Source organism: Oxyura jamaicensis, chromosome 4 (assembly GCF_011077185.1).
Source record: "Oxyura jamaicensis isolate SHBP4307 breed ruddy duck chromosome 4, BPBGC_Ojam_1.0, whole genome shotgun sequence".
Lineage (NCBI taxonomy): Eukaryota > Metazoa > Chordata > Aves > Anseriformes > Anatidae > Oxyura > Oxyura jamaicensis.
The window spans coordinates 8,707,696-8,733,301 of record NC_048896.1 but is presented as its reverse complement, the minus strand read 5'-3'; the positions used below and the strand labels follow the sequence as shown (position 1 = coordinate 8,733,301).

The window sequence follows — 25,606 nt, the reverse complement described above, 5'->3', positions numbered from 1 at the left end:
CCCTCTCGCGAGAGCCCCGCGGCCCCCGCCCGCCGTGCCCGGAGGTGGCGGCGGCCGCGCTGCGCTGCCCTGCGCTGCCGCCGGCCCGGCCCGGCCCCGCCATGGCTTCCGACAGCGACACCGAGGAGTTCTACGACGCGCCCGAGGACGTGCACCTGGCGGCCGCCTCCCCCGCGCCGTGAGTCCGGCCCGGCCGCCGCCCTGCGCCGCCCTGCCCTCCTTTCCCTCCGTGCCCTCAGCGCGGCCCTGGGGGGGACGCGGCCGCCCCTCTCCTGAGGGGGGTCCCGGGGCGGTGGGGCCCTGCCGCAGCCCTGTGGGGTGCCGTGGGCCGGGCGGGAGGCCCAGTTCGGCCGGGGGCTGCTTGAGAGGGTGGCGAGCAGAAAGTCAAGGGGATGCGAGGGTCTCAGCGTGCTTTGGGGGCTGGCAGCAGGCGTAGTCCTGGTGAGATGGTAACGGGCTGGCCTGGGAGGGAGACACGTAGGGTTTGGAAAAGATGCGTGATGAAATCAGGGCTGGCAGAACTAATTCTGAAACACGATTAAAATAACAGATTCCTTTTCTGATGGAAAAGGAGAGGGCAAGCTCCTCCAGCAACAGGCTGACTGTTGCTGTGTGTAAAACAACTTCGGGTGTACCCTGTCGTTTGTTATTACCAGCGCTGAGTTGACGTGTCTCATGAAATGCAAGCGTGTGGCTCTGTGCAGTGAGTTTAACAGCATTTTATAGTGCAGATTCAGCGCTCAAACAGCAGCACTACACTGTTAATGTTAGTAAAATACATTATCTCTTTTGTAATTTATAAATATCTTTCTGGTTTTGTGCTAAAACAGGTTATGGGTTGTATCAGTTCTGGTTTTCACATAGCCTGGACCAAGCCTCTCCATCATTTGATCTTGCAAGATGAGGTTTCATGTAGATTGTTTGAAGAGCAGTAAGATATGGATTGTGAGATCCATCTGTTTGAAGCTTTAATAATTGACTAAGGGCTCGTTTTAATCTGTGTGCCAGTGGCTGCTGGATGCCTTGAACAAAGGAGAAACTAGACCTGCGCTGCTCGCTCCCACATCCTGTATCAAAGCTTTTCTGAACTTAGCTTTTTACATAGCATGGTGAAAAGCACATCTTGGCATGCAGTTGTACACAATGTGGTGAGCCAAATTAACGGCACACTGTTGCTGAAGTGTTGCGTTGCTCCAGCGAACCTTGTCCTGGTATCAGTGATCATCAGACTTTCCTCATTTGTTTTCACTCAGGAATTGAAAGCAGCTGAAAACTAGGAACAGCAAAATCTATTCAGTAAGTTAAAACAGCTGGAATCTGGGAGGGCAGGGACAGGAGAGGGTAAAGGTGTGGGATTGTGTGGCTAGAGGCAGAAGTGGGAAGCAGGAAACATCTTTTGCTTCAAGTGGGCCATTAAATCTGACCTGACTGCATGTCCTACCTTTTATTTGATACAAATAATGCCGTATGCCCAGGCGTGAAAGTTTCCCCCATCTGTATCTAAGCAGAACTTGATATGAAGTTAATACAACTTAAAACTGAAGATGCCTTCTGGTTTTGTATTGCTCTTCCATAACCTATAAGGATGCATCATTGACTCAATTTGATAGAGATCAATCAGCTGGAGTCAAGGAAGGAGTTAATCTCAGAGGACTTAGTTTGCAGTGCAGATACTGAATCTGGTATGCAATCTGACATTGAATCTGTACTAATAGTATAGAGAGTATTTTCTCTAAATTAGCTCTTGAGATTTCTTAAGAAGCTGATTTCAGAGCTAATTTCAAATTTCCATTGCATGCTTCTTGGAAGCAGGATTGTAGATTGCAGTTTTGAGACCTGTATGTGCAGTAAATTGCACAAACTCCACAAACAAACCAAAACCTCATGGGAAGAAGGGCAACTGAACACAGGTTCATGTTACCCTCTGCAGTTTGAGGTTTTTCCTTGTGCGTTCACCATTCTGATATCAACAAAATGACTTAGGAATTGTTTTTTTGCAGCTTGTTATGGCCAGTTTTTAGCAAAGTAGTGTAGATATATTTGCCCTCATTAAAATTGTGGGTTTGGTGGCTTCCTCCCTTCTGCCCAGTGTGGGGAAGTTTACTAACTGCTGATACAGAAATTCTGAAAGTGGCAACTTCTTTGCTGTTTAATTGTTTTACTAGTTATCTCTTGTGATATGCAAGAATGGAATTTTCAAGTTGGATGTAAGCTCCCGGTTCCCACCTGCAGTCAGAGGGTACCAAAGATTAAACCCTCTCTCTCACGGAAAGCACTGTATCTGCATCCACAAGTACATATATGAACTGGTGCTTTATAAGGAGTAATTAGTAAAAATTACAGAACTTGTTACAAAGTATTTGTCATATAATAATGAACTGAGATAGCTCATGGACTGATGACTTCTGTAAGGGGAAGTGTATTTAAATGAGATGTTTGGAAACTATTGTTTTGCCTCTGGGGAGGTGTATACCCTACACTTCTGCAGGTAGATCTGTCCTTTTGTGGGTAGCTCTGCTTTAGACATGGCATATGGAGAATGTCCATCTTACGGATAGCTAAGTCAAAAGCAATGTCCTTTTCTATAAGCTTTTCAAGATAACTAGTGAAAAAGAAACCAAGGTGCCTATGTGGACTAGTCAATGAAGGCATCTATTTGTTGTATGGGCAGCGGATTGGGGAGGGAGAAGTAGTGTGGCAGAAAATGTCCTTATTTAACCTCTATCACTCTGCTTTCAAAAGACCGTAACTACAAAAAAGGTCTAGAAAAAGTGTTCATGCCTCTAATAATTTCCGGGTCTCCCATGAAGAAGGATGTCAGCTTTGAGAGAAGGAGAATATGAAGTAAGGCTCCCTTGTTTGGATGCAGGCGTGTGACTGACTTTATCTCATAAAATAGGAAAAGTGGTTCACCCACTCAAATCAAGAATAGCCAAACCTAATAGTTTGAATATCATATACTTAATAGCAAGGAGTAAGTTTGTTCCTGGTATACTCTTATCCTAAAAACTTGTTATAAGAAATCGATCAAAAGGCACTAGATTCAAGATATGGTGTAGGTAAAGAGAAATACCTGGTGGTACATTCAGAAATTTAAATTATTGAATTCTAACTTCAGTAGTCCTGTTTTTCTGAAGATGTCTCAACGCTTTTCCTGAAGAAGTGGGTTTCCTCTGTAGGAAGCTGGATAATGTTACGGTGTGCCCTGTTTACACACGAGACATGTTTTGCACAACTTGGTGTTTGTGTCAGCCAGTGCACAAATCTGAACTCAGCAGGAAGTGGAGTGCTTGGCACATTGCTGTAGTGCCTCGCAGCACTGCAGACAAGTTTCTGCATCCTGAGCTAGCTGAAGATCCCACATGCTTTCCAAGGCTAGCTCAAACAGTGCATTGCAGTAGTGACTAGGTGTGCTTTAGAAGGTGTGGGCTACCACAGGGAGCTGCTTCAGGAATAATTGTAGCTTCCAGGCCAGCCCTGAGTTAGAGGGAGGAAACCATCGTGTGCCTCTGCAAGCTGAAGGACAGCAGTAAGTACTGTGCTGGCTGTGGTTGAGCCTGTATTTCTGTACAACGTGAAACAGCTATGTGTACCCTTCAAACCTCTTTCCATCTGCCTGTTCACACACTTTCTTTGTAACAATGTTCATCCTCCCAGGAAATGAGGCAGTTTAGTTCTGGAGGTGGACCAAGGGGAATTGTTTAGAACACTGGGTTTGTTTTTTGAAGGGCTAGATGTATTTTTTTTCTCTCACAAAACTTAGCAAGAATAAGTTGAAAATGTGAAGGTTAGTAAAGACTGAGGAAAAGGTACTGGGCTGGAGCTACGAGTGGGAGAGAGAGCCTCATGTAGCCTGGTCGGCGTTAGGATGAATTTTGCAGCTGAAGAAATACAAAAAAAAGTTCTTCAGGAGTTTGGCTTACATATTAATCAGACATGGTTATGTTTGTTCAGGTGAAATGTGCAGGTGAAATAGGATTTTTCTTTGACTGCTCCCTAATCTTTATAAATAACCTTGAATCTCTCCTTTGTTAAACTGGTATTACAGTGGTATCATAAGAAAACTGAAGTTAGAAGCATTTTATTTGAAGTGTAATCTACAAAATCTGTTGTTATGAAAGTTTTAATCATACTATTTACTGAACAATCGTATGTGAAAACAAATTGAAGTTCTGGCATTTTCTGTGGTGTGTCAGTCTTTGTTTTACCTGATAACCCTGTAAAGCCACAGACCTTTCAAAACAAAATCAGTGTTTGGTCATTGGGTAGTTGATCTTCATAGAAAATCTTTTCAAACACTTTTGCTACTACATGCAGAAACACAAGCAGGCATTTCAGATGCAGTGTCTATACAACTATTGGCCTTAACGTAAAACTGAGAGGAAGGAAGGCTGGTAACCTCACGTGGTGGGGAAGGCGAGACCGTTGCAGAGTAGCATTGAACTCTAAGAGACTTCAGTTACCAAACTTGCTCTTTGGCTTATTTTCTTTATAAACATAACAGTGCATAAGCAGCAACTAATCATGACTAAGAGAATGCTGCTGAATAGCTGAAAATTTTTCGGCTGAAATGTTTTTAACGGAAGCCACTAAACTTCCTTGGCTATATTATGAACACGTCTGAAAGTGGTGGTGTTGCCAAAGTTATGGAAGCTTTGCAATGTTTTCAAAGCACAATAATTCCAATGACAAAGCTTTACCTTAACATAAGACTTGTATGTTTGATATATCAAGCAATCGGTATGGTTATATCCTATACCTGTGATCTCTAGCATTTATCCCCTGAGCAGCTTTGTCCTAATGCATCTGAGTAAAAGAGTGGGAATTAACATCTGTTTTAGTCTTTTTGAAGCTTGCATTTTTTGTTACCCAGTTGGAGGAATGATTTGCCTGTACTGGCAGCGATGCGCTAATTGGTGGGAAGCCTCAGAAAACTGAAGTAGGGATTTGCACTTGAGGGATTTGCACTTTATTTAGGTTATAATGTCTAAGCAGTGCCTTGTACAATTGGACCATGTGCTTGCTGAAGCCTAGGCATTATTGTAGTAATTATAAAACGTATTTCATTATTGAAGTCATTTTGTGTGTTTAGTGAACTGACACAATTTGACCTCTCTTTCTGTGGAAACCCAAGAGTAGATAGTAGAATTGAAAATATTTCAGCAACAAGACATTTAGCACAGGTTCTAGTCTTTCCCAGCAATGTATTATTATGGGAGACCAAAGACACATTTGTTTCTTAGGTCAAAATACCAATTGCTCCTTGCACACCGTGGTCAGTACCTTCTAGAAAGGAGCATCTTTGGAACAGTATTATAGATCTTGTGTATTTTAAATGTCAAGATCTGGACAGGAATGAGTTTAAGAGATTAAATTAGTTACAAATAATATAGTCTTTAAGCAAATCCTCTGTGCTTTCCTTAACTCTGGTGTACAAATGTGGTCTTTTATTGTTGCCTTAAAATATTCTCAAACACTAAAATATAATTTAAAAAGAACCAAAATTCTTAAAAACTAATTGGAAATTTCTTTTTCAGAATATATTGTACCTTAAAGCCGTCATTTTGAAGTCAGGAGGGTCAAATTAGACTGAAATCTACATTTGTCTGTATTGATTGGTACGAGATGATACAAATTGTTGAATGTCCCTGACCTTGGTAGCTACCTGGGATGATTTTGCAATCCAGATTGTAGTTACATTTAGTGCTAAGCCTGTAAGGCTCTAATCTTTAACTTGGTTCTGCTTGTGACTGACAAACTTCTTTATGTATTAGTAAAATCTTGTAGTCAGAATAAAGCATGTGACTCATAGCTTAAGTAATCTAGTAGAATTTGCAAAATCTCGTGAAAATGCAATTTCAGGATATAATAAAGGTTGACAGTTCACAGATGGGATTGCATGGTGGTCTGAAGAAAAGTAATTATTTGATACCAGCCCCCTTTGATACCTTGTTATTTCACGTAATTAGTGATATGAGAGGTTGTGTGTGAGTGGATGCTAATGCAACTTAACTGCTTCAGAGTATGCATTTAGGAAGGTAAGCAGTGCAAAACTGCTTCTCTCCTTCCATGGTGTAAATGCTTACATTTACATTCAGCATTGTGATTAGAAATGAGAGCTTTCAATTACTAGAGATTTTGAAGAGCCAAATGTGTATGATAATGTTGACACTACTGATTAGGATTCAGGCACTTGATTTGCAAGATACTAGGGCGTTTGTACTTCTGCTTCCCTTTTTGGTGTCCACCCTGAGCTTTCTGTACATACATGCTGATTTTAAATTATCTATAATGGGAGATGTTCTTAAATGTCTACTTGGAATAGCATCAGTTTAGAAAAGAGTGATAGAAACATGGTTTCTAGAAACTTGAGCTGAGAAAATGTCAGTGATTATAGAGCCTCCAGTAGATCTGTGCATCTTAGTTGAGCACTTAACTCCACGTGGAGCATTATGTGTAAAAGAAGTATCAGGAGCATTCACTTTTTTGTGTGAAGCATCAAGTATACATTAACTGTAAAGGAAGACAGTTAGAGGTTGTTTAATATGAAGCTTATAGTTAAGAGATGTATTTTTCTTGGAGCTCTACTTAAGTCTGTCTTCTCTTTCTAACAGGTCACCGACGAAAGTTGGTTCCCATGTATTAAAGGTGAGTTTCTTAAAATCAATCAAATATTTGTTGATGAACATAGTGCTAAGCATTTTTACTTAATGTAGTTGTGCTGTGGTAATTCTAACGTCTACACGGGCAGGAAATTGTAGACTTCCCTTACTGTAGGGAGCAACTGTTGTGCTTACATCTCTTGAAGTTCCAACTTTACTTTTATTTATGGTATGTTAACGTGTCTTGAAGCTAATTTTACTTTAAAAATTAAAAAATGAAATTGAGCTATACTCAACTTCTACTCAGTTGAGCTGTATTCAACTACTAGACTGTCCTCTTTCAGGTGATTTTTGAATAGGAAGTAAGTTCCTGCAGGACTTGTTCTTTTGGTCAGGATTTATCTGAAATAGTTGACTCTGCTCCCTTCAGTCTTCAAAATAAGAAAAATCTTTGTGTGTGTATTTCAGAAAGCCTCCCCTCTAGGTTATATGAAAATAAAATACTATATTTAGCTTATTGAGACAGCATTGCCACTTCCCACGCAGGTAATTGGTATGCTGCATCTGTGCACGGTGACAGTGCAGCTGAAATCTGACACACATTAAATAGGTGAAGAGTTGGAACATTGTACAAATAACACTCATTTGCCTGTCGCAGAAGGGCCAAATGTGGTACTATACAATACTTTCACACGGAGTGAAGAAGACTTGACACTTTGTCTTAAAAATGCTTGTCACACAAAATAAGTGTTTATGATTTGTCAGCAGTGTTAGAAACTGAGTGATAGTACCCTGCTCTCCAGCTGCCAGCAAATCAATAATTTTTTTTTTTACAGTGATACAGTATCTTATGGTATCTCTTGTGGAACAGATTTATCCCCTATTTTGTGTTCTACTTAATATCCCTTTAATCATAAAGTATTACATGTTTAGACCTTTCAGGAAATGTAACTATCATTCTGACTAAACTCAGCGCAGTTAAACTAACTTTAATGTCAAATTTTGTTGACTGAAATGTGGAGAGTTTTTAACTATGAAGTTTTGCTTGTTACTTACAGTTTTTTCTTTCTTTAAGTGTCTTCCTAAGTCACTTGTTCAAAGCTGGTTTTGAAGCTGAAACATTAATTCCTTCTCTAATTGGTACCATATCAGTTCAGTGAGTGTGTGACTAATGGTATAGTTTGTGTTGGAGTGGGCAGGAATTATTTCTTAAGTCCAAAGTTTAACAGGTGTGGGAGATTAATATCAACAAAAATAGAAATTAATATAATGGGCTACTGTAGGCACTGGTTACACTTAAGTATTTAAGTTTTATCTTTGAAGACAGATTTTTAGTGATAAAGCAAAATAGAACTTGCACTTGGACTAGAAGGATTCTGTATGGAAGGTGGGGAAAGGAGCGGACAGGAAAGAAGAATTTTTCTGTACCTGCAGCTGTCTCTGCGTGATATTCCATTTCTAGAGGTCAGAGCTCTAAAAGGTGAATGTTTACAAGTTTTTTTTTTTCCCCAAACATTAGAGTGTGTTAGTATGCTATAAAAAGTTTTTGACTAGCTGAAAGTCTTAGAAGAAATATCTTTCTTTTTTATTTTTGTTAGCACTAGGTAGTCAGACAATTTTTCAAAGCCAAAAAAGGAGAGGTCTTTTAAAATACTTTTTGAAAAATGGGAATTAAGTGTTTAATACGGAGAATGAATTTTGTATATATCCAAAGCTGTATAAGCTAAATTAAATTAATAGCCCGACAAAAATGTTGTATAATGGTGACAGTTAATCTCTGGGCTCTAATATTGTGGGGTGACATCTGAGGACTGCTGACCTCAGCAGAAATTATCAAAGTTCTATGTCTATTGACAGGAAGGAGTAGAAGAACAACAGTTCTGTATCTCAGCTCAGGGAATTGGTCAAGACACGTTTGTTTTCTCTTAACTTTTTGAGCCGTTGTTGGCTTATTAGGTACCAATTTTTAGAACCAGTCATGAGAAGTCTCTCTTTTGTGAGACAAACTCAGGGCTGCTCCATTAGTCAAGAGGTCCCTTCCAGCCTCAGGGTTTCTATCAAATTCCACTTTTGATACTGCTTTTATATATAGTATTTGTAGGTAATGTCATGAAAAAACATGCAAACAGAAGGCATATGATGGATGTGTTAATAATAGACCATGCTAACTGAGGTTAAGGTAGGCTTCTGGTTAAAGCAATATCCTTCTATGGTATAAAATACTTGCTTCACTGAACACAAGATTTTCTGGGAGTTGAATATTTTTACTCACATCTAGGGTATTTTCAGACCTGTTTTAAGTCTTTGTATAGGTTTCCATTCCTAGCATGCCCAATGTGTAATCTAATTCTTCTATTCATAGGGCTGCTTATCCTAAGTATGATAGCTTTAAATCTTGCGTAATAAAAAGTAATTAAATCAATTGCAAAGACTTAATGCTTTATTTTGGCACACAAACCCACTTCTAGTGAAATCTTTTATCCTTCATTTGATAGGATATGCCAAAGTGTTGATGCTATTTATGCATTTCTAAACTATGCTGTTTAAATTGCAAACTGACTTCACATCACTAGTGTAATATCCTCGTAGTGTTGATGAGACACATAGAAACTATAAAGAGTATACTATAGTCAGTTTTGAATATTCATGCAGTCTTTCATCCAAGTGTTCTGAAAATGTTCTTGTTTTTTTTTGCTTAAATCTAGTAATTCCATTTGTTCTGCTACAGTTTATATTAATTTCAGAAGAATCTGCATGAAGATGACTGATAGCAAAAATAGACAGTGCTAGATATAGTTGTAGTTGAAGGTAAGATTCCATGTCAGAACCTCAAAGGCATTTCTGTGACTACTTGATAGATCTGCCTAATTTAACCTGGTAATTTCTAATTGTGTTTCTATTATAAATGGTGATAATACAGTTCTTGCATCCTTTCCCACAACCTGATAAATAGCAAAATATTTATGTGGCTTTTATTTCCTCCAGATTATTAAGTACATGTATTTCTCTAAACTTCATGCTACCTTCAGTTTTATCTCTGTTGAGTTTGCAACCTGTTAAATATATAGAACTTATATGTATAAAATCTTACTTGGAAAAATATTAATGTTTATCTTGGAGTCTGTGCTATCAGATTTCCCTACACTGCAGCAGTAGCAAGGAGAAGGTAGAACACCAAATGTTGAATTGCATTTTTGTTTAGTAGTGTGCAGGCTGACTCTGTGCGCTAGTATGAAATAATATTCCCGTGTACTGTGCATTCCTGTGTACTGTACGTGTCTATACGACAGCGGGTGAAAATGCAGCAGAATTATTTTCCTTCACACTATTTAGTTTGTTGTAGCTGTACTTCAGATCAATTTATTCAAGAACTTCTTACTACCTGTGTCTTTTTTTCATAGGACCTAGACAGCAAACTACACAAAGCTGGAAATGAAGCCTTTGTGCAAGAAACTAAACAAGATGATTCAAAAGAGGTCAGCTAAATACTGCTTTCCATTTTCATCATCACACAAGAAATACTAAATAATAACATTAATCAGTTGTCATCCAAAAACTGACATAGGTTAGAATTCATCATTAACATGAGAATGTTCATCTAAAGTGTAAATATCAAGCTAAGCATTCTGAAAACACATTTAAGATTCACTAGTGTTAAATTATTTGTGTAATTTACTGGATCATATGTATCAGTGTGTGAGAGCTTGGAGGGTTGAACAGCTTTTCAGACAGAACCAGCTGTCTCTTAAACTAAATTAGAGGAGTGGAAATTATTCACTTTTATCTTTCAGATATGCCTGTTTCAGCACCTAGGTTCTCATCTCCAGAATTGTTAAACAAAACATTTTGAATGCAAAGCAAGTCTTCAATGGAAGGATTTTTGTGGGTATTGTACAGACCAACTGGTAGGTGTTCTCCAGGAGTGCCTGCTGTTTAACGGTAGATTTTTTTTTTTTATTTTCTTTAGATTATTGACAGTATTATAGAAGAAAGCCAGAAGGCACAGCAGCTAGAGGATCGTGATTCCTTAGGTACTAGAGGAAAAGGACTGAATGTTCCAACTTCGGATGCAAATGCTTGGATTGGTGGAGCAGGTATCATTAGTAATATTCCAGAAGTATTAGCAGCTAAAATATCATTACAAGAAGATCCAGGTGAACCAATGTATCAGTGTGTGGGTAAGGACACTGAGGTGGAGTCTGGGAAGCTTTTGTTTACTTCTGAGGAACAGGAAATAGATAAATTAACAGAAGTAACAAATACGATGGACCATAAAATGGATGAAACTGAAGCACAAGAAGAAACATCAAAAAATGAGGACATAACAGACAAGAAAGAGGCAAACGCTTTAGAGCAAGTGGCTTCAGATTTGTCTACCAAAGACCTTCATACAACAGAAGAAATGCCTCCAGCAAAACCTCCAAGGCAGCTTACTGTAGAACCTGATATAGTTGCTAGCACAAAGAAGCCTGTTCCAGCACGGCCACCGCCTCCAACAAATGTTCCCCCACCAAGACCACCACCACCTGCACGGCCAGCTCCACCACCCCGGAAAAAAAAGAGTGAACTGGATTTTGAAGTGCAAAAACCTGCTTTGGAAGGCAAGTATTCAATTTAAATGGCTTTAGTTACCTACGTGGTTACTGTTTTAGTGTTTTGAGTGAAGAATCATTTAATCTTGTGATTTAAGTTTAATTGACCTGTAAAAAGAGGAAAAAGTCTTTTAGCAATCTTAGCTTCTTACAGTGTAAAAATACCCTTTTGCATTACAGATGTTTCTAATTCATGGACTTCCTTGCACAGCAACACATTACCAAAATAGCTACTTTTGCAGCAAGGAGAATTTGCCACAGTAATACAGAAATAAACAAACAAAAACAAAAAAAAACAAGCTCAAAAAAAAAAAAAGCTCTAAATTAAGTATCTGCAATCTGTGTTAGTGTAGAAATACAAGTCAAGGTGTAGTCTGAGTCTTCATGAAAAAGAGTAGTTTTAGGTTACTAGAAAAATGACCAAAAGGGAAAAAAAAAAATCTTAATAAAACTTAAGAGAACTAGGTGTGAAATCATGCCTGTGCATCCAGCTATGTATGAAATATGTAAGTGATGAGACAGGTGTAGTGGTGGTTGGTATAAAAACAAACAAAAACTTGCAAAAAAAAAAAAAAAAAAAGAGTGCTTGGAAGTTAAACTATTATGCTAGGACTCCAGTAAACTCTGTAGCCTGTCCATGGCTAGTTTTATGCTCTTCTTCCTCATATGAATCTCTTTTCAGTTCCTCGAGAGAGTTTCACAGCTGGTGGTCTTTTAACTCCAACTACAGCAACAGAAGGCATGCCCAAGGATTCTCAGCCTTCTTTGGATTTGGCAAGTGCAACTAGTGGGGATAAAATAGTCACTGCACAGGTATTGGGAAATGGTTTTGAGTCTGAGAATAACATTTTCTTTGATTCTGTTGTTATACTAGAGACTATGTATTCTATATTTGCAACATTTCAGGAAAATGGGAAAACAGCTGATGGTCAAACAACAAATGAAGTACTTGGACCACAAAGACCAAGATCTAATTCTGGAAGAGAGCTCACGGATGAGGTAGTAATAAATGTGGTCTGTACATAGCACTTTTCTGTGCTTGCAATTTCCAGTCTGAGTTAAATGGAATAGTCACATCACTCTTGCCTTCTGACCCACCATATGCTGTGACTAAAGGCTCAAATAGAAGGGACAGCATGCTGACTTTGTCCACATAAAGACTTTGTGGTTCCTGAGTCATTTGGAGTACTAGTGTTTGAAAGCATGAGGTGTAATAGATACGGGATGATATGAGTTTGTATTTGTAGCTGTACAAACATAGTAAAGATTCAACATAAGGGAACACCAGCAAACTTGGTATTTTTTTCATGCATAGGAAAAAGGAAGTAGTCAGCACTAAGAGAATGACTTTCCTAATATTAAGAAATAGTTTGTTCAGTTTATAGCTTCCTAGTGATGTTATCAAACTTGCCAGTTTTTATTGGTGTATATCTGTAGTTTATTGTTGCTGAACAGATATACTCATGCTCCAAAAACAACTTTACTTTTCTGTTGTGCTTGCTAGGTTTAAATACTCTTTCTCTGTAGGTAAAGGTTCTTTGACTAACTGTGAACTACAGCTGCTAGAATATCTGAAAGGGTATTCAAAAATTTTTAATTACATATTAGCATGGAAGGTGTCAGGCAGTGTCTGATGTCTATATAGCTTCATTTCTGATCTATGAAATTGAAGCTTGTGATGACATGTAATTGTTTCACTATGTGTAGTGGTTGATAGCACTTGCACTAACATGCCAAAGGCAAATTTAGCTTGACCCTTCTTTGTAAAATATAATCAACTAGAGAATTGTTCTTTAGTATAATACGTAAGACCAGATGATTTCTGTTTTGCTTTAGGTTTTGGAGCCTAATCAAGTCATCTTGACTTCACACCTTATTTTTTCCATAGGAAATTCTAGCAAGTGTAATGATAAAAAACCTTGATACAGGTGAAGAAATACCTCTGAGTTTGGCAGAAGAAAAGTTGCCAACAGGCATTAATCCCCTCACTTTGCATATTATGAGGAGAACTAAAGAGTATGTCAGGTATGAATGATGATGGCTTTCAGCTCTTTATAATACTGTTGCTCTTGTAGTTTTTGCATGTGTTGGGACTTTTCTTATGCAATTAAGATCCCTGATCCATCCATCTCTAATTTGCATGTTCAATTCCCAGCTCTTTATGAACTAGGTTATTTATAACAGAATTGTTTATTGGATTATTCTAATTTAACTAAAAGTTGATGATAGTACTGGAATGTGCGCCTCAGGCAAATATCTCTGAAAATCCAACTGAACTGCAGTTAGCACTAGATGTGCTAAATACTGTCATTTCCCTTATGAATTAAAGTACTTGAATACAAACTGTAATTATTATGCTCATGCTACCTCCTCCTTTAAGTTTTTCAGTGTTTAATTTAGTAGACCATGGTGCTGTGAAATCTGTGGTCATTACAGCTGACTACATGGAGGTTTTCCTTTTCTCAGCAGAGCTTTAGGCCCTTCTGATGTTTAAAACTGATTCTATTTGTAAAATTTGGTTTAAAAAAAATCTAGACTGACATGATTTCTTTTCCATTATCAAGAAGCTGGATTTTTTTCCTAATGCCTAAAATTATGTGCGTTATAAAAGACAATTTTTTTACTGTTTCAGTCAGTTTAGATTTAGTATGATTTTCTACTAAACAAGAATCACTTCTGTATCTCCTAGTAATGATGCAGCCCAGTCTGATGATGAAGACAAAATACAGACGCAGCAAACAGACTCTGATGGAGGGAGGTTAAAGCAGAAAACGTAAGATGTTGTTTCATGTCTGTACAAAGAAATGTCAGATTTCATTTTAGTAAGCTGAAGCTCCCCATCTCGCTTCTGAACAAGTTCACTTTTAGGTACAAGTGATACCTGAAACTACATAAGCCCATTGTTCTGCAGTTAAATTAAGGTTACATGACTGCTGGCAAATTAAATGCTTATTTTTAGAAGCAGTAATGGAAAACAGTAATACTGCATTTGAAATCAAAGCTATTGATTCATAATAGGGAAAAATAAGAATTTGCCAGTATTATGTGTTGAAAAAGTGTCCTTGCTTTTTAAGGACCCAGCTGAAAAAATTCCTTGGCAAATCTGTAAAGCGAGCAAAGCACCTTGCTGAAGAATATGGCGAACGCGCTGTAAATAAAGTCAAGAGTGTTCGAGATGAAGGTCAGTGACGCTGTTTTTCTGCCCCCCAAATAAGTCTGTTTATCCTCGGGCCTCTTGAAATTGAAGCTGGCTGAGGGGCATTTGCCACTATATGCTACCACTGTACAGTTGATAATGATGTGGCTTCTTAAAGTTTGTAGCTTGGTAGGCATTTTGAGAATATCAGGCTACAAGAATGAATTCTTGTATAGCAGTTGGTGAATGACCTTTTTGGCTAAAACAGTTAAATACTGTATTTTTTTATGCTGTTAGAAAGCTGTCTGGATATGAAAACAAACCTTTTGAAAAGTTATTCCAGCAAAGTAAGAAGCTGGGATTGTCTTCACTGCTTTAATAAAATCAGATGGTTTTCTGACAGTTGATTCCATATTCTCATAAAAACGGAGCTCCTATTAGAAGTTTTCCCAGCTACAACTGAATTCTCCCTTTGTTTCACCAGGTTTTTTTTTCAGACTTATATGGTACTTCAGTAAGCCAGTCTAACCATAGCCTGAGATAAGTGCCATAGAATTGCTTCGCTTTAGAATCCTGTGTTGCCACTGACTGTTTGCCCCACCTGTTTTTGCAATTCTTATGCTTTACGGTCAAACCACCTGGCCATTTCAGCACATAGAAACCAGTACAATTAAATGGATGATTTTCAGCATGCATTAAATTAACAGAAATTGCTAACCACAGGATGTGCTGAATGCAAAAAACTTGTTGCAAGAAACAGGGCAGAACAAAACATGATTGCAATTACTTCTAGTGTTGAGTGTTTGGATATACTGCAACCTAAAATCAGTATAAATGTATTTTTAGACCTTGATGCAACAGTACTTTTGTTTTGCTTTAAGATCTTAAAATTGCCTATCAAAAATTGCTAATTCAAGACTGATCTGCTACGAAAATGTTTTGGTACAAATGCTTTATAATAGAAAAAATGTGTGCTGCAATATGTACTTCCAAATTTGTGTTCCTCTTAGTCTTCCATACAGATCAAGATGATCCTTCTTCCAGTGATGATGAAGGGATGCCATATACAAGACCAGTTAAGTTCAAAGCAGCACATGGCTTCAAGGGACCTTATGATTTTGAGCAAATTAAAGTTGTTCAGGATCTCAGTGGGGAACATATGGTACGTCTCAAATTTCTTCTGTGGCTTTTTTTCATTTTTTTCTGATGACCTTCAGAAATAACTGTCAAATTTGTTTTTGGAATTTCCATCCTGAAAAGGTAATATTCTGGCAAAAAATGGAAATCCAGCTAGTTTGATTAGATCTTCAGGAAAAAAAAAAAAAGCAGTTTGCACATACTTAGGCATGAGGAATTCTCCAGAACTTTTCCTCAGAAGAGTCTGTGTTGAATTTGGTTTTCTGGTTCTTGTAATTACAAATCTAGGCTGAGTAGGCTGTTATTTGCTACCAGAACTGAGCACAGAGCAGTGAGTTTGACCAAGTCAGCAGCAAATAAGCTATTTTGCTTAATAGAGATTTGACTGTAAGTATTGAACTGAAACACTAGATTGGTTCTGCAGGCAAAAGTGGGGAGAGATTGATGGGGTATGTACATTGGAATGATAAGGATGGAAGAGACTGGAGTGTGGTATTTGCAAAAGGACAACTGTGGAGGGTGATGCAGCAGAACTACCCATCCATCAATGAAGTGTGCATGCTCCCCTGCAGAGTCTGAAATGCATTGTAGTATTCCTGACTTCCCTGATTCTTCTTCTGACAGCAGCTGTGTGACAGCAATGGAAGCTGTCATTTATCTTTAAGAGTTAGGCCAAGGATAATGACCTGTAGTAACCAGTTGGACTGAAGAGTTCAAGCTTGCCCTCCAAAACTAAAGTTTCTGGTCCTGGAGGTAATGCATCTGTATAAGATTTCCATCAAGCCAGTAGGTGACTTCTTAAAACCTAGAAAATTACCCAAAAGTATCCTAAAAGAAAGTCAGGTTAGTAGAATCAAGTACCTCGTAGCTGTTCATTAAATAACAAAGAGGAGGTTGAATATTGCTTCTACAGTATTGTGTTCTAATTGGTCGCTGACTTTTTGGAAAAATAATAATCAGTACAGGCTTTGCAAAATGTTCATTTAACATATATATACATAGTACTTGGTTTGGGTGCCAGAATTGATGCAACTAAGCATGATTTCTCAAAAAAAAAAAAAAAAAAGAGATAACATAGCTTGTGGTAACTTCAAGCACAGCTACAAATACCTGCTACTTCTGCAAATAAGTCCTGCCTTGCTGACTAAGCGTATCAATTTTACGTAGAATGCTGTGGCAACGTTGAGCTTCCTTAACTCTTCTCTTCTACAATTATCTTCCCGATACCCTCTATCTTTCAAACCGCTTCTGCAAAGCATGTTAGGCTATCCGCAAGTTTTAACAGCTACCTTTCATTGTTTTGATTGTGTGTCCTAAATCCTATCTGGACATTCTAGAAAGGTTTTTTGGTATGGAAAAGGGCACTTTAACTTAAACCATGATCTCTTTGTTTTTGACAGGGTGCTGTTTGGACAATGAAATTCTCTCACTGTGGTCGATTACTTGCATCTGCAGGACAGGACAATGTCGTGAGAATATGGGTTTTAAAAAATGCTTTTGACTACTTCAATAATATGCGAATGAAATACAACACAGAAGGTATCTTTCTGTATATTAGGAGAGTTCTAAAACATTAGAAATTCTAGTTTTTCAGTAAAGTAGAGATGATCGTGGAATTTCTGCCTTTGTTCTAGGCCGTGTTTCTCCTTCCCCATCTCAAGAGAGTCTGAATTCTTCAAAGTCTGATACTGATGCAGGGGTATGTATATTAGATATTGAGAGGGAAAGAGGTGGTGGGAGAAGTTGCACTGTTCTGCTTAACTTTGCTGTGGCCTTCTGCCAGCTAACCCATTCCTCAGAGTAGATTTCTGAATTAAATACTAAAGAGGGAGAAAACATTATTGAATTTCCTGACCTAGTGTTTTGCCTTAGAGCATTACTTAGAGTTAACATCTGACTTGATGTCTTTTCTGAGAAAAAGCAAGCTGAACAATAGGATACTCAGAGGCATGTTAAAACGTAATGTTCTTTACACATCTGCATAGAATAAAATGGAACATATCAGACCAAAAGTTAAGATATTGTTACTTGTATTCAGATACTTTTGTAAGCTTGCCATTAAAATCTACATAATCAGGATTTTTCTATTTTTGGTTTTCAGTAATGTAAGAAAGAGATAAAACTGGGGGTAAAGTGAAGATTTTTAGCAGTAGCATTATTTAACATGTTGCTTTGGTGGTGGGGAATCTTTCCTTACCCTTAAGTGAATATGCCACACACACTAGGGGTGTTGGTTTGAGTTGTTTTTCACATGAGCTTTTGTATAGGAACTTCTAGTTTTGTTTTGCACTTGCCTATTCTGAAAGGCGCCTTTATTAGGAAGCTAACATTCTTGATATGCACTAGGTATGCTGGAACTTTACCTTACAGTTTATTTTCTAAATTGAAATGCACTTTTAAGTTTGGTCTGTTCCAAAAACTTATCTTCAACTGTTTGCTTTAATTGCTGTCAAGCTTATCCCGTTGAATAAAAGCTGTATTGATGGACAATGTAGAGCTGCTTTGTTTTGGCAGTTTGAGGTGATGTTTCACAGTGCATTTGTACTTGAAAATGACTATGGTTGTTTATTAGGGCAGTGCTGTTTATTTTAACTTTTCTAAGAGTTGGTCTCCAAATTCATATTGACCCTGGAGATTTTGTTAGCAAGAAATGCTTTATTTTTAATTTTTCCAACTGACATTTTCTAATGTTTCAAAACACTTATCTGATAGATTTGTAGTGGAGTTGATGAAGACCCAGATGATAAAAATGCCCCATTTCGTCAGCGACCATTTTGCAAATACAAAGGCCACACAGCAGATCTTCTTGATCTTTCCTGGTCTAAAGTAAGGCACCTTAATGGAGACTACACAGTTCTGTGTTTTCATTGTTTTCTTTTGACAAATGTCATTGGAACTATATTTATAAACAATATGAAATATTTTTTGAATTTAAAAGAAAAGGTTTGTAGAGACATTGCTTATTTCATCTGAAATAACTGATGAAATGAATAAACTTCTTGGATTTCTCTAAGTTTTTTTTTTTTTAAAAAAAAAAAGCTAGTAACAATTACAGTTGTGTATTCACTACTAAAGCAAGCTTAATTGTTTAGAGTGAGAGGAAAAGAAATTCCATTGAGCAATTTTGTGATTTCTGATTTATGGCATTAACTACTTTTCTTGATTTCCATATACTTCACTTTTTTTTGCAAAATGTACAGATTCTATAGTTATTGTAAACATATATATATTGCCTTGTACTAAATAGAAATTAGAGAATTGTCTTGTACTTAACTTTCGAAATGTTTCACATGAAGCTAATTTGGGTAATTCTTCATATTGGAAGACTTGTCATTTTATTTAAGAATTTAGTCTGGTTGGAGGACCTTAAGCAGGAGAGGCTTCTCAATCCCTTCTCTGAAGCCTATTTTGCAATAAAACCCTTTCTTTTTTAGTGCGTTACAGTCAATGCCCTGGAAATGCTGTGCTAAAGAAAATTGTAGCATCACAGTATTAAATTAAAACTGTTAAACACATTCATCGGTTGCAAGAAAGCATGTACAAAGGACTATAATGCAAGCCAAAATTTGCAGTATCAGGTTGCTCCTGTATTTTCTGTTACGTTTGTGCCTATTAATAACTGTGGAATTCTCTTGTTCCACAGAATTACTTCTTGCTTTCTTCTTCTATGGACAAAACTGTCAGATTGTGGCACATATCAAGAAGAGAATGTCTCTGCTGTTTCCAGCATATAGACTTTGTTACTGCTATAGCATTCCATCCAAGGGTAAGTGTAATTGTCCTGTTTCTTCTAGAAGTGGAATTTAAAATGACAAGAGTCTTCCCCCTTTATTTTTGATTTTTAAAAGCACATTGAATAACAGCATTTGTACACTTCAAAAATATCCCCGTTGGGTAATATTCCAGAGCTGTGTGTTGATCTTCATCAAACATCTCCAGAAATGTATGTTTAACCATACAAAGCTTCCTGATATTAATAAAACTGAAGGAGATAAGTCTTTAGCATTCCCTGAATCTATTCATATGTAATTAGTAGATGCATTAGGAACTCTGAAGGGAACTTTGAACTCCTGACAGGGTTAGTATTTTCCTAACTTGTGTTCAGAGGGTAAAAAACAGCGAACAATTCTCTAACTTGAGGTACTGCTGTTCCTTTGACAAGGTTAAACATATTCAGTCTAAAATCTCTAAGAAATTGAACTCTATTTACCAGTAACTTTAACATTGTCTTCTCAATCATCTGAAACTTCATAATCAATTAATTTGGGAGGTTCTGGAGAGAGGTTGTTTCAAAGTGGGGTGGGAATATTTTAAGGAAATACTTCAAGGGCGTGCTCATAGCATAAGCTGAGATTAATGCAATGTGTCCTCTCAGGATGACAGGTACTTCTTAAGTGGTTCATTGGATGGGAAACTTCGACTCTGGAACATTCCTGACAAAAAAGTGGCATTATGGAATGAAGTAGATGGGCAAACAAAATTGATTACAGCTGCCAACTTCTGTCAGAATGGCAAATATGCAGTCATAGGCACGTATGATGGAAGATGCATCTTCTATGACACAGAGGTAAAAAGTTTTGAGACCGTTTTTTCATGCTACATAACAAATGGATTTAAAAGTTGTGCTTGTTATTTAACTATAAAGAATTAAACCTGTTAAACCTTGAAGCAAAATAGCTTGAAATTGAAGTTTTTACACAATTATTTCAAATCAGGATAAATTTAATTTCTTTTCAGCACTTGAAATACCATACACAAATTCATGTGCGTTCTACTAGAGGCCGAAATAGAGTTGGAAGAAAAATTACTGGCATTGAACCTTTGCCTGGGGAAAATAAGGTACCGTTTTTCAGTGCAACTTTGGCTCAGTCTGGTATTTATGTTTAATGCTCAGTAAGTTTGTTTTGCTTGGTCAGGTAAGCTATTTTCTATAACTGGCTTAAATCAAGATTCTTTTAAGACTTCTAAAACAAAATTGCTCTTTGGTGTTACACACTTAGAGAATGCTGAATAGTGTTAAAACATTTTTTAAAATGACATTTTACTCCGATTAATGCAAAATTGAGAAAATGCTTATAGATGGCTTTCACTGATTTTTATTTTTATTTTTATTTGAATTCTTATTGTTTGAATTAACTCTGCGCCTCCTTGGGTGTGCTAAAGGTTTTCTCTTCTAAATTTATCTTTTCTAGATATTGGTGACATCAAATGATTCCAGAATCAGATTGTATGACCTAAGAGATTTGTCTTTATCTATGAAATATAAAGGTTATGTCAACAGTAGCAGCCAAATCAAAGCCAGCTTTAGGTAAGACAGGAGTTCTTGAATTTTGGAAATACCATAGATGAAGTACAGAGGCTTTTGTTTGAATAACCTGTTTAGTTTGGTATGAAACTGAGTCTCTGAAATGTCACTTATCTCAGAATACAAAGGTAACTAAAGGCTCTGGTCAAGAACGACAAAACTGCGTATGGGCTGAGATCTGTGGGCTTCTGTAAATGAGTAAATCCTTTTGACAGCATGATCACTTTGATTACGAGAGCTGTGCTACAGCTGGTAGGGCTGGAGCACCATATTCTCTGTCTCCTCTGTGGTAAATACATTTAATGCCCTTACTTTTGTCGTGTTGTAGATTGGGTGTTGGTTACCCACATAGTGCTCAAGGCTGTTGGTAACCCCATGTATCATAACTGTCAGGAAACAGCCTGCAAATCTGAGTTTGAATTCTTTTTTTCCTGTTTCCCTGTGCTTGTCTAAGATATTCTTCTCCGTTTGGGTGTATTGCTGTGACTGTCACAGAAATAGTAGTTTTTAGGGTAGAAAAAAGAAGGGAGGAAGGGGAGAAGAACATTTACTCTACTTTTCTTTGAGCCTTTTAGAAGTTGAAGGGGAAAAAGGCTTGGTTATCCGTTTAAGCTGGATGTTTGAGCAGAAGAGGGTGATGTTTAAGGAGAATAATACTAGGTTTAATCTTGGTTGTCATCTGGTGGCCTTCAGGTCAGCTTCAAGATGCTTTCAGTATTTCACAGAATGGCTGATGTTGGAAGCAACCTCTGGAGGTTATCTTGTGCAGACTCAAGATTAATTTCCCAAATTGTCATCTCTACTTACATGACTGTAGCATGGTATTAGTTTTGATAAGTAGCATATGCATGGAGTAAGTAAATTAAATGCTTGAGTTGGATCTGCATATATGGTTTGTCTCTGTCAGTGTGTATTAGTCATCTGGTTAGTCTTACTGAATGTCTTTCATCTTCCACTTGTGTGGACTTTTTTTCTGCCCATAGTTTGTATTGCAAACAATTCCTGTTATACAGTCTCAGGTGTTCGCACAGGTCCCAGACTTGGAAGCAAATTGCACCTAAAAAATAATGCCGCTTGCTTGTTGTTGAGCGTAGCTGTTTAGTTCAACTCTATTCTGTACCAGATGCTGCAGGAGAACGGCTTCTGTGCACCATTACGAAGTTGTGTCTTATTCATGAGAACAGTTTTTTTAAACTGTTTTTTCTTTCATCAAGAAGCTTACATATACCTTGTTTTAGAGACTGCAGATCAAAAAATACAGTCTTCAAAGATAAAGGAGCAGTTTGAGTTGTGAACTTAGCCTGAATGCACTTGTGAAGCTGCAAGTCATCTGAAGTGCCATTGTAACAGTTGCTTGAACATCCAATGAAAGTAATGTTTTTTCTTCTTTCTATCTTTAGCCATGACTTTACGTACATTGTAAGTGGTTCAGAAGATAAATATGTTTATATTTGGAGTACCTACCATGACTTGAGCAAGTTTACATCTGTAAGAAGAGACCGTAATGACTTCTGGGAAGGCATTAAAGGTAAATCAGTTTTTGATCTTTCTTTTATCAAAGCTTACATGATTTCAAAAATTAAAAATACTTTTCTTTCAGTTTTAATTTACTTGGCAGTGCTATTCATTTAGTTTGAACAACTTGTTAGCATTTCAAAAGCAAGGTGATTTTAAGTTGTGGGCTTTTAATAAGTGGACTCTGTCAGAAAATCTTGTCCACAGGAAAATGATGCATGAGATTGGGATGAATGACTGGGATGGCAAGTGGTAAAGTAGCTTCGGTCAGAGATTCTGAATTAATGTAATGTACCACTGGCAGAAGTGGGTTGCTCATCAATGCTTTCTGGAAAAGTGAATTTGCAAACAAACTCAAACATTTTTATCGTTCTTTAAATTTTGTAATGAAAAGAAAAAAAAATGCAGCTCAATTCTATTTATCCACCATGCCCCCCATATCCAAGTGTTTGGAAAATGCAGGACTGCACTTATATTAAATGTGCTTCTGAGCTCTTGACAGCTGGTTTTGGGCACTCCAGGAGCTTCTGAGATCTTCAATTTTATAAAACAATGAAAATTGTTCCTTGAATTATGAGCTTACCTCATTCTGCTAGCACTGATATTCTGGGATATTTATTAAAATTTATGCTTGCTGTTTCTTGTAAAGATTAACAATTCCTTGAAACAAGGTAATCAAAATTGGCTTGTCTTTTTCTGAAGCACACAATGCAGTGGTGACATCTGCGATTTTTGCTCCCAATCCTGGCTTGATGGTATCTCTGGAAACTTCTGATAAGCAAGAAGCTGAAAGTAAAGGAGAAGATTCTGTAACAGCAGATACCATTCCCTCTGGTAGGTATTTAAGATGATCTCTGCTTGTTACCATGGTACGAGAAGGAAAACAAGAAAACTACTTCCAGTTTGGGAGGGAGGCTTTGGAAGAAGAGTCCTTGCAAGGGGCATGGATATATTCCTGCCTTAGCAGTGGAACACTTTGACATCTCTTGCATTCTTAAAATCACAGAGAAAATGAAGTGAGGGGCATAGCTATTGCTCTTTGTGCTTGAGGTGCATTCTTGTTATATCTGAGCTGTTATGAGGTATGCCTGTCTCTACCATATATATAATGTAATAGCCCTTTTCCTAGAAATGCAGATGTTTCTTGGAAGTAATGGTTAGATGACAGGAATGTGAAAGGTGAAGAGGGGTGTCACATTGATTCTTTTAATGAGCTTGATTTTTTTTAATAGAAATAACAATTTACTCTCTTTCCTTAAGGAGCATTGAAGACGGATCACACGGAAGTGCTTTTATCAGCCGACTTTACTGGAGCAATCAAAGTCTTCATTAACAAAAAGAAATATGTATCTTAATTGTTTTGCAACTGACAGCATAAAGCTATGGTACTATGGGATTAAAATTCCATAAATAATGTGGGTAAAAGCAAAGTATCTAATGTAATAATGTTACAGGCTGATTTATTTTTAAAATCTTTATTTTAAGGCTACTTAAATATTGGATCCTTGGAAAGCAGTGTACCTATTAACACCTGGGCTTGTAGAATAGAGAGGAATGTGTAAGAATAATCCTGCCATACATTAGAATCTAAACTTTCTGGAAAAAAAAAAAAAAAAAAAAAAAAAAAAAAAGATATTTGCAATGTAATTGTGAACCTGCACAGGTTTCTGCACGAAAACGTATTCACACATGTGTGTGCCTTTTGGTTACATGCACTAATTTGAACATATATCAAGAGGAATATAGTGGTGCTTGTGGCCACTAGATGTCAGGAGTGGGAGTGGGGAAGGATGGAAGGAGGGATGGCTGAAAAGATGCTGAATGATTGTCTGATCTTTGCACAAAAATCCATTTGAGAAAGATCTTGAATTTGTAGTAGCTCTTGTTCAGAAATTTAAGTTATGCAAGTTATCAGTGGGTCAGCAACCATGTGTAAATGTTTTTATAAATTTCTCAACTTCAGGACGTGAAAATTTTTGTTGTCTTTTAATTGTTGTGGACTTTAGATTCTTATATATAATTTTTTTGCACACTGGAGCACAATACTCGTGTAAAGAATTCTCTCATTCCTTGTTCACGGGCACCAGGATATATTCACCTTCCAGATAAAATTAAGCTGCATTAGAAAATTCTTATATTTTACAACTATGTAAAATAAATTGTTTACATTTTTTAAGCATTGTAGCTTAAAGTTTTAAGTTCCTGTTTATTTGTTTAGTGCCACTGAACTTTGAAAGTCTTTGTAAATATTCATATAAAACACCTATGAAGTAACATTCTGGGCATCATAACCCACGAAATGTTATTGATGGTCAAGTGTTTCAGAGAACAGTTGTATCATTAAACTTGGTCACACACTTGGAAATTGTTGCTTCTTTTCCATTTTGGTTCATAAATTTTCCTTTTGTCTAAATAACTTTGATCTGTTTCTCATATCATTGTCTTGAATTCACTTGCTACTTTTGAGTTCTGCTTTGTCTGATCTTGTCCCTTTTTAATAACTTTATTTCTGAAGTAATGGGGAATAGTGTGTTGGAAATTGCTAAGTTACGGTTTATTAAGTATAGTTAAAGAGTAGTTACACTGTAACTGAATGTAAGGAGGGACTTCAAAAGTGTGTAAAGAGCGCTGCCCTTTCCATTAGTGGAAGAACAAATGTATGGAAAGTCAGGAAATCAGTCCTACTCTTTTAATTCTTCTTTTGCTTGGGTGAATTTGACCATGACTACGTCAGACTGTACCACAACAAGAAAGGGAGTTGCAAGGGGTACATTGTCTGACAAAATAAATACAAAGAAGTTGTGTGCTATAGAAAATTATTTTCAGATGGCACACTTGGAGTAAGTATAACTCAGATTTGAAAATACTTGTGTACATGAGACAAAAACAAGCTCTCAAGATTTTGGTCTTGTTACTCTGAGTTCCACTGAGTTGACAGTTGACGAGATGGCACAAAAAAGATATTTGGTCTCTGACTCCAAAAATGAGTTTCTGTAATAGGTTATATATCTAGAAGACTGTAACTGACAGTTTCCTGTGAGCTAATCTCAGACACTTCTGAAGTTTGGTAGAGATGCTACACGTTTAGTGACATGCAAGCAAAGAAGCTGCTTTTTATGGTATAAACACCATCCCTTTGCTACAGCTTGCACGGAGTGCCCTGTAGATCCTGCTGGCCCCCCAGCTTGCCTTGCCTGAGTCGGCCTCACCTCGTACAGCAGCCGTTGTATGTGGAACAGCAGTGTGTGACCCTGCTGAGATGAGCACTCACCTGGACTGCACCCTTCTGGGAAAATCAGTGTTTGGACTTGGTATTTCT

The 25,606-nt window shown here is 37.4% G+C and overlaps 1 protein-coding gene across 2 annotated transcripts; it reads left to right on the top strand.

Annotated features, from left to right (window-relative positions):
- Positions 1-24,652, top strand: WDR44 (WD repeat domain 44). 2 transcript variants are annotated; one of them, XM_035324997.1, is made up of 20 exons: positions 1-178; positions 6,615-6,648; positions 10,004-10,078; positions 10,570-11,203; positions 11,877-12,007; positions 12,101-12,193; positions 13,083-13,219; positions 13,884-13,967; positions 14,269-14,375; positions 15,341-15,492; positions 16,868-17,006; positions 17,102-17,166; positions 18,180-18,293; positions 19,111-19,233; positions 19,843-20,034; positions 20,205-20,306; positions 20,660-20,775; positions 22,173-22,300; positions 22,990-23,121; positions 23,551-24,652. In XM_035324997.1, exons 1-20 carry the CDS (start codon positions 102-104, stop codon positions 23,640-23,642), a joined length of 2,727 nt encoding a protein of 908 aa, XP_035180888.1. In that variant the 5' UTR covers positions 1-101; the 3' UTR covers positions 23,643-24,652. The 2 variants fall into 2 exon arrangements, with proteins under 2 accessions (XP_035180888.1, XP_035180887.1); XM_035324996.1 differs by having other exon boundaries at positions 2-178; positions 23,548-24,652.
- The last annotated feature ends 954 nt before the right edge of the window (positions 24,653-25,606 follow it).

Coding starts and splice junctions, on each gene's coding strand:
- WDR44 (XM_035324996.1), top strand. CDS start 102: ATGGCTTCCGACAGCGACACCGAGGAGTTCTACGACGCGCCCGAGGAC. Junction 18,294..19,110: donor TTGATCTTTCCTGGTCTAAA/GTAAGGCACCTT, acceptor CTTGTTCCACAG/AATTACTTCTTGCTTTCTTC. Junction 20,307..20,659: donor CTTTGCCTGGGGAAAATAAG/GTACCGTTTTTC, acceptor TATCTTTTCTAG/ATATTGGTGACATCAAATGA.